This window comes from Ascaphus truei, chromosome 4 (assembly GCF_040206685.1).
Source record: "Ascaphus truei isolate aAscTru1 chromosome 4, aAscTru1.hap1, whole genome shotgun sequence".
NCBI lineage: Eukaryota > Metazoa > Chordata > Amphibia > Anura > Ascaphidae > Ascaphus > Ascaphus truei.
The window spans coordinates 37,159,160-37,175,382 of NC_134486.1; the positions used below are offsets into that span (position 1 = coordinate 37,159,160).

Genomic DNA, 16,223 nt, shown 5'->3' on the forward strand with positions numbered 1-16,223 from the left:
GAAGAAAATGTTAGATAGGAAATTACACAAGACATTGAATTTCTCTAGCAAAGTATATTTTCTTTAGATATCTTTCTGCATACTGTCGTTATAATTTTTGAATGCGATACGAATGGTGCGTGATTGTTGCAGGTTATTTATTTTCTATAACATAATTCAGAAGGGATGTTAAAATTCTCTCCTAAGGAGTGTATGATTGATTGATTATAATATTAGCTGCTGAAAAGGTTATCTGAAAGTAAAGGGTGTAACTAACTCCTAATGGTGTTGCTGGAAAGATGACAGACAGCTGTTGTTGGACATTTCTATGAAAGATTCGGTCACTGATTCTCAAAGTCAGACAAGGTTGAGTTCCTAATATGACAAATGCTATTCATAAAATATGCCAGATAGACAAACACATGTAAGACCTTATACCAGTGATTCCCAACTTTTTTTGTTTGGAGGAACCCTTGAAGTATTTTGAAAAATCTCGGGAAACCCCTATCTGGCTGACACATTAGGTTTCGACAGGGGTAAATCACAACATTTCACCTCACGAGCCCCCTCTATTTCCCACCCTCTACCTATGTATTTCTCTCCCCTCCGTCTCACTCACTCCCCCCCTCCCGCCTCGCATGTATTTATCTCCTGCGTCTCACTCTTACTCCTTTTCCTCACTCCCTCCTCTCCCTCGCCCCTACCTTCCGTCAATTACCCCACTCTCACTCAATTCTCCCTACAAAATACATACCAAAAATCCCCACCCCCCTAAATACATGTAACCCCACCCCGCAATACATAAAAATACCTCGCCCCCGCCAATACATATTAAACTTGTAAAGTGAGGACCGAACTGCTCCAAGGAAAAAAGATTCGGGCAGCACGGGTAAAATCATCATCATCCTCATATCTCCCCCAGCACCCTCATCATCATATATCCCCCAGCACCAATCATCCTCATATTTCCCCCAGCACCCCATATCATCATCCTCATATACCCACCCCCTGCATCTCATATCACTCTCCCCCTCTGCATCTCACATCACTCCCCCCCCTGCATCTCACATCACTCTCCCCCCTGTAACTCAAATCACCCTCCGCCACCCTGAATCTCACATCATCACCCCCCTGTATCTCAAATCACCCTCCGCCACCCTGAATTTCTCATCATCACCCCCCCCATATGCCTACCTCAGGCAGGAGGAGAGACTAGTATCCTGCTGTTGCCGGCGGTGGAGGCAGCGGCAGGCAGTAGAATGGCAGAGCAAGCAGGACTGCACGCGCTCGCTCTAGCTAGCAGTAGGCACCGGAAGTGCCGAGTCACACTGCTAAAGCGCGCTCCTACCCTGCAGTCTTGAGAGCGAGCGGGCTCTGGGAGGGGAGGGGTGCGTGGTTCGTAGGGGGAACCCCTGAGACTGCTTCAAGGAACCCTGGTTGGGAATCACTGCCTTATACAGAGAAATATTCAGAATAGGGAATGTCTACGTAGGTAGTATTACCCTGTATAAAGACTTGGAAGAATAACAGTAAGGGTAGGAGAGAAATACATCAGTCAAGAACAGGAATCCAACAGAGAAGGAAGGAATTACAATTTACTATCTTTCAGAACACATGTAAGAATTTAATTTGAATACCATATATCATGAAGTATTATTGAGAGATAAAGTTTCTTTATCTGTCAAAAACTTGAATGCTGAAATTTATAATCATGGAAGAAGATTTGACAAATGACTTAACAGCCAACATACCATATGTACAAGGAGCCTTTTCTTCTCTATTGAGCATAATGCACGACAAATGTGGTTTTAATGGAAAACGCTGTTGGTAAATAATTGTGGTTGCCTTTTGTCCCGTGTCACTTCTGATTTAAAATGAAGAAATACCAGCATTTTGTTATTGCGTATAGATTTTAAAACAGCACCGTACAAAAGTAAAGGGCAAACACCATATGTGCAATTAATCTTAAACTTATTCAATCCACTATAATCTTTGGAATGATTTCTGTAAATTCTTAATTCTGGTCTCCTAGCTGTTACCTGAGATATCCAGTATATACTGTATTTGGTTTTATACAATTCCTTGATGCACTGATTTAATAGTGGCACATTTAAGTGGCCAAAATCCTGGTGGATTTAACCTTTTTCTTTTAAACTCCTAAAATTATTTACATTTAAAACAAGGGGCTAGCTGTAGGATGGGGTTAGACCATTTGTGTTCTGTTACAGTGTGCAGAGCAGGACCTGCCCTCCATTCCAACAAGAGTTCTCTAATCTCTACCTGTCTCCTCGATTCTTTGGCATGTAAGGGGGCTTTTGATAACTATGACATCATTATGAGCCTACAGTATGTTGAAGAAGAAATATTGCCCTTTGCTTTTCAGGACCTCTGCTGAAATAAAAACCTGTTCATATTTTCCCGTAAAATATATGCCTGAAGGACGCTTACATTTTTAGAGTAACATTTAATTTCTCATCGATTTCTTAAGTACATACAGTAGTAAAATGTGACAATACAGTATATTTAATAAAACATGTCGATTTTGGTTTGCATGTACTTATTCTTAAAGCCAATATCAAGCAATCTTCCATGAAAATGTAGGGCTACTACAGTTAACATCCACATTAGAAAAATAAGCAACGTTTCAGTATTATTCAAGTGAAAAAGTGTAGAACATAAAAAGAAAGCAATTTTATTTCTGATAAATCTTTATTTACAGTCCTGGCCTCTCTGATATTCCTGCTTTTTCATCTGGCAGTTTATTTAAAATCCAGCATCTTAATTTCTCAAGCTCTGGTTTGCTGAGTTCATGATAGAGATTTGGAAAGCTGTGAAATGATGAAGTTACACCAAGAGATTTTAACATCAAGTTAGTCTCTTCACCCCATGAATGCAAAACTAACTCGTCTGCACCCCCATGACACTGGAATAATTCGGGCAGCGAACTTTGAGTTTCTTGAAGCTCCTGTTGGGAATAAATAAATAAAATAAGCTATTTTGGTAGCTAAACTGTATATGCACTCTAGATACATATGTCAAATCACCGGCATTAAACAGTTTGACTTTTTAAAGGAACAAAACTCTTCGTTTTATTTACAACAGATTTCAGGTATGGTATTTACGAAAACATAGAGTAGATATTTTTGGCCAGCTTGTAAGAAAAAAAATAAATATTTTTTTGCACCAAAACCATATTGCCTACTAAATTCAGATAATCGAAAGAGAAAGCCAAAATCAAGCAAATTAATTTTTTTAAATGCAATAAATTCCCATTCTTTTTTCTTAGTCCCTCTATGTCAATACAAACAAATCGGGATTAAGTCCTGACTAATTGAGGATAGGATAAAACTTAACAAATAAGGTTCCATCAGCACCTATTAGGCTCTCTTGACAGCCATTATCCATTTAGCGGAAAAACCAAAGAAGAAAACGGTATAGTAAAAGAAAAAAAGAAATTCCACTAGGGAGAGAAAATTGTACTGGCATGGAGGGGCTAGAACAAAAGGAATTGAGGAAAAACTCCTCATTTTGTCCCTCCTATGCCAGTACTAACAACTGCGGTGGAAAAAAATAAATAAAAAAAGACCATCATCCATAGAAAATACCTCAACACAAAACAAAAAGCGCTCACAGCGCTCGACACCTCAACAGGGCTCAGCCTAGCTCACTCGCAATATGGAATCCAAAAGGTCACTCTGAACTACTGTAACTGGCTAATTAGCCTAAATTGAAGTCTCATGCTAAATATTGAGGCTACGCCAAAGTTAAGAACAACAAGAGCCTTGTTTTTTTTTTTACCTGCAGAACCTAAAAGGGAACAATATGTAAGCCACCCACCTGCTCCTGAAGTGCACATGCTCATTGAGGAGCCAATAGATAATAGAAGGCAAGCATGCCTTTGGAATACTGGGCAGCACTATCGTGGCTTGTTTCTATATCCATGGCCATCTCACTTAATTTTGACATAACCCAAAACAGCAGCAGAAGCAATAATAGTAATAATATTCAGGTAATCAAAAGGGCATAGCTTGCCACTGATAACCACACATGCGGGGCAAATTTCAACACAATTGCTAGGACCATGGATAAGCCCACTCCTTCTTGCTTCCTAATGGGCAAATGTCTATGGTGGCACTAGTGGGAAATATTCTCATTTGCCCGGCAATAGGGAAGCCTGAGGTACCCGATACCAGGAGTGCGCAAAGTGTTTGACCTACGCCCCCCCCATCTCGAAGCCCCAGTGTTCGCGCCACCCCTCTCCTGCGACCCAGCGTCAAATGACGCGGCAGGTCATGTGACGTCACGTGACCCCACAGCGTCATTTTATGCCCTGTCGCCTAAGAACCGGCTAGCAGCAGGTAAAGGATGTTAGAGGCCTCACGCCTCCCCCGGCCTTTAATTTAAATGCCTTGGGGAAAGGCACAGGGCCTCTGTAACTGCCGCACCCCCCCTAGAAAATCTTGCGCCCCCCTGTCTTATACCAAGATACACCAGAAAAATAAAACAAAATAGGACACAAATAACTGCTGTGCGGCAGAAAGGCTTATGGAACCCGATTCGTTAAAATGTTTGTCCTACACCCAATTGGGAGGGCTTAATCCTAATTTGTTTGTACTGGAATAGGAGGAACAAAGAAAGAAAGAAAGAAAGTCAAATCTAAGTAGGAGTCAAATTAATGGACATCAATTAACGGCAGAAAATCACTGCCACATTGGTAAACAAAATTGCAGAGACATTGTCATTCCCATTAACTCATTCAATGGAGCTTGCAATTGCATTTTGTAATTGGCTATCAAGATAAAATAAAGAACTGAGATAATAAAGTATTAATCTTGGATCCGCTTAATTTACAATTAAAAAACACAAGGTCAACACACATCCAAATGATGAAGACCAACCATTTCACCCATTTTAAGCATTTCTTATATCATACTCATAAAAGCCTGCATATCTTAACATTGTTCTAATTCATTTAAATGGGTGTTTGGCCATCATGCCACGGAAACCCCCGGATTAGGGAAGTATTCTAATTTAAAAAAATGTTTACTTATCCTCTGATCTGAATTCCTGCCGCTTCTTTAATTTTATTCTCTCTCAAAGAAGCAGGAGGAAATCAGCTCAGATGACATGGTAGAAACAATATAAAATATTGCAGGTATGATATGAATGATTTGATCTGGATATGTAATATACAATTACCTGATATACAGCTGAGGATTTATTGAGAAAACTAGAAAGAGCAAATACTCCAGCTACATCCTTGTGATATCTATAAGCTAACTGCATCGCCATGGCTCCTCCCATTGAAAACCCACCTGCAAAATAAAGAAAATTTACATTAAAAATACATTTGATAAGTATTCTTGGACTTTTATATGCTACATGAATAAAAAGACGGTAACGTTTAGAACCTAATTTCAGGAAAATATATTCAATACTCAGAGGAAATTGTAGTTTCACACGGATACGTCACTTAATGCAGCATAAGAGGTTTCAGACTTGCATATGATTTAGCATGCAGCATAATAGGTAATTCCCACGGTTATAGATTTCAACAGTTTAATTGCCTGTTTACCAAGAAGCAATAAAACCCAAACATTTACAATTACAGCAAAAATAATATAAAAAGGAGACTTAAGGTGAGTTTCCGCTTCTAATTTTTTTTGTATTTGTTCTAATAAATGCATTAGTTCTATACCTTTAAGGCAATGTAATTATCTAAGCTGCCAATCGATTGGCAAATATCCTGCTTCCCCAGGAACCCAATATATCCGCCTATGTCAAAAGAGGAAGTGCTGTGCTTTTCTAAATGGTTGCTATAAGAACCCAAAGAAGCTGAATACATTAAAACTCATTTAAAAAAAAAGCATACAGCAGGGGGCGGGGGGGAGGGACGTCGCAGTAAAGTTATTCTAATACTACACAACTGATTATAAAAAAAAAACACACACAACAGGCTTTTTGAAGGTAATGATCCTTTAAGTCTGTGCTTAAATCTAGCTAAATCAACAAATTGGTCTTAGGCCCGGGCTATAGAGGGGTGGGGAGAGCGGAGTCGCGCTAACGCTGAGGCTCGCCTGCTTAAGTCAGCGCGATTCCACGGACTTGCAGGCGAGCCAGCGTGCGCGAAGGGAGCCGGGGGGGGGGGGGGAGGTGGTTGGAGGCGGGGCAGTGACGTCGCTGGGCCAATCGCCCGCGATGCACTGACGTCAACGTCACGGCGCCGTGACATTGACGCTGCTTCAGGCTAATTGGATGTTTTCAGCCGACAGCGCGCTGAAAAACAGCATGGCGCTCGGCTGAAAACTCCAAAGCCTCCGCACGCTCGCGTGAGCCCCCTCTCAAGGCATCCTCATTGAGGATGCAGGGGCTCAGCGCTGAGCGTCCACACGGCTCAGCACGGCCTGTCCTTCTATGGACTCGGCCTTATGCCTTGGTGGTTCCCAGCTGCTAAACTCTGTCCATGTGCAGAATCTTGGTGTTGTCTTTGACTGTGACTTGACCCTTAAACATCAGGTGTCAGCAGTGATCAAATCTTCATTCTTCCAGCTAAAGAACATAGCCAGGATTAAGCACTTGATACTCCCCTCCCGCCTCCCACCTCCCACCTCCCAGAGGATATTAATACAGATGCAGCCACCAGAATCAGAACACTTGCCTGGGTAAAAACGAAGGAATACAACAGTAAATGCCTCAACATTTCTGTGAGAATGTTAATGGCCCATCGGATTAACACAGCGGGGGTCCCTGCAGTCCCATTCAGTTTGAGTCATTTACTGTGAGATTGCCCCAGATTTTCCAAGGCAAGTGTTCTAATACTGGTGGCTGCATCTGTATGCTTATCCATGCCTTTGTGTCCTCGCACCTGGACTACTGCAAAGCAGGGATAGGTTTCACTACACTTAGCATTTCCCAGAATCCCTTGCTGCAGTGAAAGTGCTGTGTGATAGTGGTGAAAGGCGGGGTTGCAGACCTAAGACATGCAAATGAGCATACAGTAATCTTTCCATTCGCTATATGCTTTATTGTGGAGGGTTTGTGTCACTTTTTTTACCCACCATAACTTTACTAAGTGTGTGTGTGTGTGTGTGTGTGTGCATGTTTTGTATGTATATATGTGTATAAAACACACAGACACACGGAGAGAGAGATCACATCCAGTTAAATTACACCAATAGAGAGACTCTTAGGGCCTCATGCAGAGAGCAGCGCTATTTCAAATCTCGCCATTTTTTGGGGAAATTCGCGCAGAAAACTGCCGAAAATGGCGAGTTACGGAAAACGCACCATTTTTTTTTTCTTTTTCAAAATCTCGCCGCGCGGCTGGCGAGAACTTACATCTCGCCAGTTTTAAAAATATCCTAATTCAGAGAGCCGCGAACTGCATCTAGCGGCTGTTCGCGCCAAGAAAATGGCGCGATTTGCTACTATTTGCCTCGCCAAGAAAAGTTGGCAAGTAGATGGAGCTCGCCGCCTATAGGAAATGTGTTAAAAAAAATGCGCGATTTTTTTTAACACATTTCTGCAGCGCGCATCTCTCCAATTCTAACTCGCCACACGCATTAATGCCAAACATTGCAGAATTCACACATTTCTGCATATGGAGAATAAAACTCTCCAAAAAAGCTACTTTTTATTAAACTCTCCAATTTTTTAATTCGCTGCTCTCTGCATGAGGCCCTTAGTTTCATTAAACTAATCTATAAACAAAACCATACATGGAAATTAGATTTAAAAAATATCTGATTAACCTCTTTATTAAGGCCCTTGGGACTTAAAGTGTCTGTTACTACCACTTGCACCACATGTAACATTTTCTATAGAAACTATATTTAAAGAACTTTTATCACCATCATGTGTTTCCAATACCTGTGAAGCAGTGGTATAAGCCAGATTCTTTTTATCAATTGCATGCAGGTGTTTATAGAAACACTGTCTGAAAGTTCGAATACTGCATCTCACATAAACCTTTCCACAATTACGTAGTGCTAAATGCACTACATGTTTGGAATGGCAGTTAATGCGAGAATGAATTACTAAGAGGTGTTCCTGCATTACTGCATGCGATATCTCTCGCAGTTATCAATTAGACTTTTTTTCATGGGCTCTACGGTAGTTAATGTATATAGTATTAATTTAGAAAATGTAGAGATACTTAGTGTCTAGATTGGCAATTCCTTAGGCATTCTAAACTTTGAGACTTTTTGCAAATGTAATTTTCTGATACATGCTGAAAATTAGAGGTCAACATTTTCACCCGATTGCGGGAAAAACGTAAATCTAGTGTACTTCACACTTGAAAAAAAATTAGACTTTTTGTGTACATCACGAAAAAGGCACACTTTTTTTTTTTTTTAAAGGTACAAAATAAAGCCTTTTTCCTGAAACGTTTCTTGTGTGTCTGCTTTTCTGTGCGAGAGTGCACTGGGAGGGCAAAACAAGATCTAGCAATGAAAAAAAGCACCAGCATACCCATTACACAATCATGTACATTTTATACACAGTATTTCATAGGAGGTTCAAATAATATGCTCATTGAAATCTCATTACTACTTCTGAGAAGACTGAATCTACATTTTGCACCCAGTTAGTCACAACCTGGCAAATATAGCTGCAATGACTCACTAGCAATCTTTTACAATGCAGTCACCTCCAGAGTAGAATATTAGGTCATTGCACTTTCATGTGGTTCGTACTACAAAAAAAAAAATTAAAAAAATGAAGACTTTGTACAAAAGGCTACCTCTTTGAATTAAATTTTCCATGGAAAAACCTGCAATGTATCACTTAATAACACTGCAGTCCCTAGGTAGAGTCTATAGTAAATTCTTCGGAGACAGTGATTTCAATGAATATTTATAGTTTGTGGCAAAATGTTATGATTCACGAAGATAGTATTTCAATGTCTAGTTTGACATGATGCATAAAACACATGCTTAAAAGGGATTGCTTTCATTTCTTTCTAGTGTGCTCAGTAAGAATAATATGTGTCTTCCCTGGCACTACTGACAAAAAAGCAAAAAGAAAAAAAAAAAAAGGCTTACCATCTTTGAGGGGTTCCTGTTCAGCGTTTCGTAATGTCTTAGCAAGACTAAAAGGCCATTTCCTGGCAGTAGCTAGTTTTTCCCCAAATGATGACATAAGTAATGTGCTGGTCAGACTGTTCCTATGAGTTCATTCCAATCGTCTTCGATAAGGTTTGTTATCTATCAACTATGTAGCACATCTTTAAATATCTATCACACAAATGTTTATTTCATGAGGCAAGTCGCTACTGGAAATCAAGTGGGAATTTCAAACTGAAGGCCAGTGTGTATCATAAAATCTAAGTGATAGAATTATCTACTGAAATGTATTTTGATTTCTCATATATTATGTATACTGTAGTTCTAGAAATACAAAACAAAAAGGTACAGTCTATGACATAATATAGAACATTATCTCAAAATTGTCTCTACTCCCATGAAAAAAACAATCTGTAGAACAGGTCTATCAAACATGCGGGCTGCAACTTTGTGATGCGGCCTGGAGATTGTTTGGCCGAGAGGGAGAAAGGGAGGAAAAGGGAGAGAGCGGGGATAGTGGGGGAAAGATTGATGGTGGGAGAGAGAGAGAGGGTGTGGGGGGAGAGAGAGAGAGAGGGTACAGGGAGAGAGAGAGGGTGTGGGGGGGGGGGAGAGAGAGGGGAGAGGGTGCAGGGGGAGAGAGAGAGGGGAGAGAGAAGGGAGAGGGTGCGGGGGGAGAGAGAGGGGAAAGGGTGCGGGGGGAGAGAAGGGGAGGAGAGGGTGCGGGGGGAGAGAAGGGGGGGAGAGAAGGGGGGCAGAGAGGGTGCGGGAGAGAGACAGGATGCGGGGAGAGAGAGGGTGCGGGGAGAGAGAGGGCACGGGGAGAGAGGGAAGGTGCGCGAGAGAGAGAGTGTGCGGCGAGAGAGAGAGGAGTCAGAGGGTGCGGGGAGAGAGACAGGGTGCGGGGAGAGAGAGGGCACAGGGAGAGGGAGAGAGAGGGTGTGCGGGGCGGGAGAGAGGGTGAGGGGAGAGAGAGAGACAGGGCGCGGGGAGAGAGAGAGGGCGCGGCGAGAGAGAGGGCACGGGGAGAGAGGGCACGGGGAGAGAGGGCACGGGGAGAGAGAGAGGGCGCGGGGAGAGAGAGAGGGTGCGGCGAGAGAGAGGGTGCGGCGAGAGAGAGAGGAGACAGAGGGTGCGGGGAGAGAGACAGGGTGCGGGGAGAGAGAGGGCACAGGGAGAGGGAGAGAGAGGGTGTGCGGGGAGGGAGAGAGAGGGTGCGGGGAGGGAGAGAGAGGGTGCGGGGAGGGTGAGGGGAGGGAGAGGGCACAGGGAGGGAGAGAGACAGGGTGCGGGGAGAGGGCACGGGGAGAGAGAGAGGGTGCGGCGAGAGAGGGTGCAGCGAGAGAGAGAGAGAGGAGACAGAGGGTGCGGGGAAAGAGAGAGCGCGGGGAGAGAGATAGGGTGCGAGGAGAGAGAGGGCACAGGGAGAGGGAGAGAGGGTGCGGGTAGGGTGAGATAGGGTGCGGGGAGGGAGAGAGGGTGCGGGGAGAGAGAGAGGGCGGGGAGGGAGAGAGAGAGGGCGGGGAGGGAGAGAGAGGGTGCGGGAGGGAGAGAGAGGGTGCGGGAGGGAGAGAGAGGGTGCGGGGAGAGAGAGAGAGGGTGCGGGGAGAGAGAGAGAGGGTGCGGGGAGAGAGAGAGACGGTGCGGGGAGAGAGAGAGGGCGTGGGGAGAGAGAGAGAGGGCGCGGGGAGAGAGAGGGCGCGGGGAGAGAGAGGGCGCGGGGAGAGAGAGGGCGCGGGGAGAGAGAGGGCGCGGGGAGAGAGAGGGCGCGGGGAGAGAGAGGGCGCGGGGAGAGAGAGGGCGCGGGGAGAGAGAGGGCGCGGGGAGAGAGAGGGCGCGGGGAGAGAGAGGGCGCGGGGAGAGAGAGGGCGCGGGGAGAGAGAGAGGGCGCGGGGAGAGAGAGAGGGTGCGGGGAGAGAGAGAGAGGGCGCGGGGAGTGAGGGCGCGGGGAGAGAGAGAGGGTGCGGGAGAGAGAGGGCGCGGGGAGAGAGAGGGCGCGGGGAGAGAGAGGGCGCGGGGAGAGAGAGAGGGCGCGGGGGGAGAGAGAGAGGGCGCGGGGGGAGAGAGAGAGGGCGCGGGGAGAGAGAGAGAGGGCGCGGGGAGAGAGAGAGAGGGCGCGGGGAGAGAGAGAGAGGGCGCGGGGAGAGAGAGAGAGGGCGCGGGGAGAGAGAGAGAGGGCGCGGGGAGAGAGAGAGAGGGCGCGGGGAGAGAGAGGGCACGGGGAGAGAGAGAGAGGGCACGGGGAGAGAGAGGGCACGGGGAGAGAGAGAGATAGGGCGCGGGGAGAGAGAGGGCGCGGGGAGAGAGATAGGGCGCGGGGAGAGAGAGGGCGCGGGGAGAGAGAGGGCGCGGGGAGAGAGAGAGGGCGCGGGGAGAGAGAGAGAGGGCTCGGGGAGAGAGAGAGAGGGCTCGGGGAGAGAGAGAGAGGGCTCGGGGAGAGAGAGAGAGGGCTCGGGGAGAGAGAGAGGGCACGGGGAGAGAGAGAGAGGGCACGGGGAGAGAGAGGGCACGGGGAGAGAGAGAGGGCACGGGGAGAGAGGGCACGGGGAGAGAGGGCACGGGGAGAGAGGGCACGGGGAGAGAGGGCACGGGGAGAGAGGGCACGGGGAGAGAGAGAGGGCGCGGGGAGAGAGAGAGGGCGCGGGGAGAGAGAGGGCGCGGGGAGAGAGAGGGCGCGGGGAGAGAGAGAGGGCGCGGGGAGAGAGAGAGAGGGCGCGGAGAGAGAGAGAAGGCGCGGAGAGAGAGGGCGCGGAGAGAGAGAGGGCGCGGGGAGAGAGAGAGAGGGCGCGGGGAGAGAGAGAGAGGGCGCGGGGAGAGAGAGAGGGCGCGGGGAGAGAGAGAGAGGGCACAGGGAGAGAGAGAGGGCGCGGCGAGAGAGAGAGGGCGCGGCGAGAGAGAGAGGGAGCGGCGAGAGAGAGGGCGCGGCGAGAGAGAGGGCGCGGCGAGAGAGAGGGCGCGGCGAGAGAGAGAGGGCGCGGCGAGAGAGGGCGCGGCGAGAGAGAGGGGGCGCGGCGAGAGAGAGGAGACAGAGGGCACAGGGAGAGGGAGAGAGAGGGTGTGCGGGGAGGGAGAGAGAGAGAGAGGGTGCGGGGAGGGAGAGAGAGGGTGCGGGGAGGGAGAGGGTGCGTGGAGGGTGAGGGGAGGGCGGGCGAGAGAGAGACAGGGCGCGGGGAGAGAGGGCACGGGGAGAGAGAGAGGGCACAGGGAGAAAGAGAGGTTGCGGCGAGAGTGAGAGAGAGGAGACAGAGGGTGCGGGGAAAGAGAGAGCGCGGGGAGAGAGACAGGGTGCGGGAGAGAAAGGGCACAGGGAAAGGGAGAGAGAGGGTGTGCGGGGAGGGAGAGAGGGGGCGGGGAAAGAGAGGGTGTGGGAGGGAGAGGGTGTGGGAGGGAGAGGCTGTGGGAGAGAGAGGGCGCGGGGAGAGAGAGAGGGGCGCGGGGAGAGAGAGAGGGCGCGGGGAGAGAGAGAGGGGCGCGGGAGAGAGAGAGAGGGCGCGGGGAGAGAGAGAGAGGGCGCGGGGAGAGAGAGAGAGGGGCGCGGGGAGAGAGAGAGAGGGCGCGGGGAGAGAGAGAGAGGTGCAGCGAGAGAGAGAGAGGAGACAGAGGGGTGCGGGGAAAGAGAGAGCGCGGGGAGAGAGATAGGGTGCGAGGAGAGAGAGGGCACAGGGAGAGAGAGGGTGTGCGGGGAGGGTGAGGGGAGGGTGAGGGAGGGCGGGGAGGGGGAGAGAGAGGGTGCGGAGGGAGAGAGAGGGTGCGGGGAGGGAGAGAGGGTGCGGGGAGAGAGAGAGGGCGGGGGGGAGAGAGAGAGGGCGGGGAGGGAGAGAGAGGGTGCGGGAGGGAGAGGGTGCGGGAGGGAGAGAAAGGGTGTGGGAGGGAGAGGGTGCGGGAGGGAGAGGGTGCGGGGAGAGAGAGAGCGAGGGCGCGGGGAGAGAGAGAGAGGGCGCGGGGAGAGAGGAGAGAGGGGCGCGGGGAGAGAGAGAGAGGGCGCGGGGAGAGAGAGAGAGGGCGCGGGGAGAGAGAGAGAGGGCGCGGGGAGAGAGAGAGAGGGCGCGGGGAGAGAGAGAGGGCGCGGGGAGAGAGAGAGGGCGCGGGGAGAGAGAGAGGGCGCGGGGAGAGAGAGAGGGTGCGGGGAGAGAGAGAGACGGCCCGGGGAGAGAGAGGGCGCGGGGAGAGAGAGGGCGCGGGGAGAGAGAGAGAGGGTGCGGGGAGAGAGAGAGAGGGTGCTGGGAGAGAGAGATGGCGCAGGGAGAGAGAGAGAGGGCGCGGGGAGAGAGAGAGAGGGCGCGGGGAGAGATGAGGGCGCGGGGAGAGAGAGAGAGGGCGCGGGGAGAGAGAGGGCGCGGGGAGAGAGAGAGAGGGCGCGGGGAGAGAGAGAGGGCGCGGGGAGAGAGAGAGGGCGCGGGGAGAGAGAGAGGGCGCGGGGAGAGAGAGAGGGCGCGGGGAGAGAGAGAGGGCGCGGGGGCGGGGAGAGAGAGGAGGGCGCGGGGGCGGGGAGAGAGAGAGGGCGCAGGGGCGGGGAGAGAGAGAGGGCGCAGGGGCGGGGAGAGAGAGAGGGCGCGGGAGAGAGAGGGCGCGGGAGAGAGAGAGAGAGGGCGCGGGGAGAGAGAGAGAGGGCGGGGGGAGAGAGAGAGAGGGCGCGGGGAGAGAGAGAGAGGGCGCGGGGAGAGAGAGAGGGCGCGGGGAGAGAGAGAAAGGGCGCGGGGAGAGAGAGAAAGGGGCGCGGGGAGAGAGAGAAAGGGCGCGGGGAGAGAGAGAGAGAGGGCGCGGGGGAGAGAGAGAGAGGGCGCGGGGAGAGAGAGGGCGCGGGGAGAGAGAGAGAGGGCACGGGGAGAGAGAGGGCACGGGGAGAGAGAGAGATAGGGCGCGGGGAGAGAGAGGGCGCGGGGGGAGAGAGATAGGGCGCGGGGAGAGAGAGGGCGCGGGGAGAGAGAGAGGGCGCGGGGAGAGAGAGAGAGGGCTCGGGGAGAGAGAGAGAGGGCTCGGGGAGAGAGAGAGAGGGCTCGGGGAGAGAGAGAGAGGGCTCGGGGAGAGAGAGAGAGGCTCGGGGAGAGAGAGAGGGCACGGGGAGAGAGAGAGAGGGCACGGGGAGAGAGAGGGCACGGGGAGAGAGAGAGGGCACGGGGAGAGAGGGCACGGGGAGAGAGGGCACGGGGAGAGAGGGCACGGGGAGAGAGAGAGGGCGCGGGGAGAGAGAGAGGGCGCGGGGAGAGAGAGAGGGCGCGGGGGAGAGAGAGAGGGCGCGGGGAGAGAGAGAGGGCGCGGGGAGAGAGAGGGCGCGGGGAGAGAGAGAGGGCGCGGGGAGAGAGAGAGGGCGCGGAGAGAGAGAGAAGGCGCGGAGAGAGAGAGGAAGGCGCGGAGAGAGAGAGGGCGCGGGGAGAGAGAGAGAGGGCGCGGGGAGAGAGAGAGGGCGCGGGGAGAGAGAGGGCGCGGGGAGAGAGAGAGAGAGGGCGCGGGGAGAGAGAGAGAGGGCGCGGGGAGAGAGAGAGAGGGCGGGGGGAGAGAGAGAGAGGGCGCGGGGAGAGAGAGAGAGGGCGCGGGGAGAGAGAGAGGGCGCGGGGAGAGAGAGAAAGGGCGCGGGGAGAGAGAGAAAGGCGCGGGGAGAGAGAGAAAGGGCGCGGGGAGAGAGAGAAAGGGCGCGGGGAGAGAGAGAGAGGGCGCGGGGAGAGAGAGAGAGGGCACGGGGGAGAGAGAGGGCACGGGGAGAGAGAGAGATAGGGCGCGGGGAGAGAGAGGGCGCGGGGAGAGAGATAGGGCGCGGGGAGAGAGAGGGCGCGGGAGAGAGAGAGGCGCGGGGAGAGAGAGAGAGGGCTCGGGGAGAGAGAGAGAGGGCTCGGGGGAGAGAGAGAGAGGGCTCGGGGAGAGAGAGAGGAGGGCTCGGGGAGAGAGAGAGGGCACGGGGAGAGGAGAGAGAGAGGGCACGGGAGAGAGAGGGCACGGGGAGAGAGAGAGGGCACGGGGAGAGAGGGCACGGGGAGAGAGGGCACGGGGGAGAGAGGGCACGGGGAGAGAGAGAGGGCGCGGGGAGAGAGAGAGGGCGCGGGGAGAGGAGAGAGGGCGCGGGGAGAGAGAGGGCGCGGGGAGAGAGAGAGGGCGCGGGGAGAGAGAGAGAGGGCGCGGAGAGAGAGAGAAGGCGCGGAGAGAGAGAGAAGGCGCGGAGAGAGAGAGGGCGCGGGGAGAGAGAGAGAGGGCGCGGGGAGAGAGAGAGAGGGCGCGGGGAGAGAGAGAGGGCGCGGGGAGAGAGAGAGAGGGCACAGGGAGAGAGAGAGGGCGCGGCGAGAGAGAGAGGGCGCGGCGAGAGAGAGAGGGCGCGGCGAGAGAGAGAGGGAGCGGCGAGAGAGAGGGAGCGGCGAGAGAGAGGGAGCGGCGAGAGAGAGGGCGCGGCGAGAGAGAGGGCGCGGCGAGAGAGAGGGCGCGGCGAGAGAGAGAGGGCGCGGCGAGAGAGAGAGGGCGCGGCGAGAGAGAGAGGGCGCGGCGAGAGAGAGGGGGCGCGGCGAGAGAGAGGAGACAGAGGGCACAGGGAGAGGAGAGAGAGGGTGTGCGGGGAGGGAGAGAGAGGGTGCGGGGAGGGAGAGAGAGGGTGCGGGGAGGGAGAGGGTGCGTGGAGGGTGAGGGGAGGGCGAGAGAGAGACAGGGCGCGGGAGAGAGGGCACGGGGAGAGAGAGAGGGCACAGGAGAAAGAGAGGTTGCGGCGAGAGTGAGAGAGAGGAGACAGAGGGTGCGGGGAAAGAGAGAGCGCGGGAGAGAGACAGGGTGCGGGGAGAGAAAGGGCACAGGGAAAGGGAGAGAGAGGGTGTGCGGGGAGGGAGAGAGGGGGGCGGGGAAAGGAGAGGGTGTGGGAGGGAGGGTGTGGAGGAGAGGCTGCTGGGAGAGAGAGGGCGCGGGGAGAGAGAGAGGGCGCGGGGAGAGAGAGAGGGCGCGGGGAGAGAGAGAGGGCGCGGGGAGAGAGAGAGGGCGCGGGGAGAGAGAGAGAGGGCGCGGGGAGAGAGAGAGAGGGCGCGGGGGAGGAGAGAGAGAGGGCGCGGGGAGAGAGAGAGAGGGTGCAGCGAGAGAGAGAGAGGAGACAGAGGGTGCGGGGAAAGAGAGAGCGCGGGGAGAGAGATAGGGTGCGAGGAGAGAGAGGGCACAGGGAGAGAGAGGGTGTGCGGGGAGGGTGAGGGGAGGGAGAGGGCGGGGAGGGAGAGA

General features: G+C 52.5%; 1 protein-coding gene across 1 annotated transcript in view; it reads right to left on the reverse strand.

The window, feature by feature from the left end:
* Nucleotides 1–1,191: 1,191 nt before the first annotated feature.
* The window catches only part of LYPLAL1 (lysophospholipase like 1), a 59,852-nt gene continuing 44,820 nt past the window's right edge, over nt 1,192–16,223 (reverse strand). The window contains exons 3-5 of the mRNA XM_075594919.1: nt 9,024–9,145; nt 5,179–5,294; nt 1,192–2,944 (exon numbers count right to left, since the gene is read on the reverse strand). Coding sequence (XP_075451034.1) covers nt 2,693–2,944; nt 5,179–5,294; nt 9,024–9,145 — 490 coding nt within the window. The 3' untranslated portion in view covers nt 1,192–2,692. The remainder of the gene's footprint in view (nt 2,945–5,178; nt 5,295–9,023; nt 9,146–16,223) is intronic.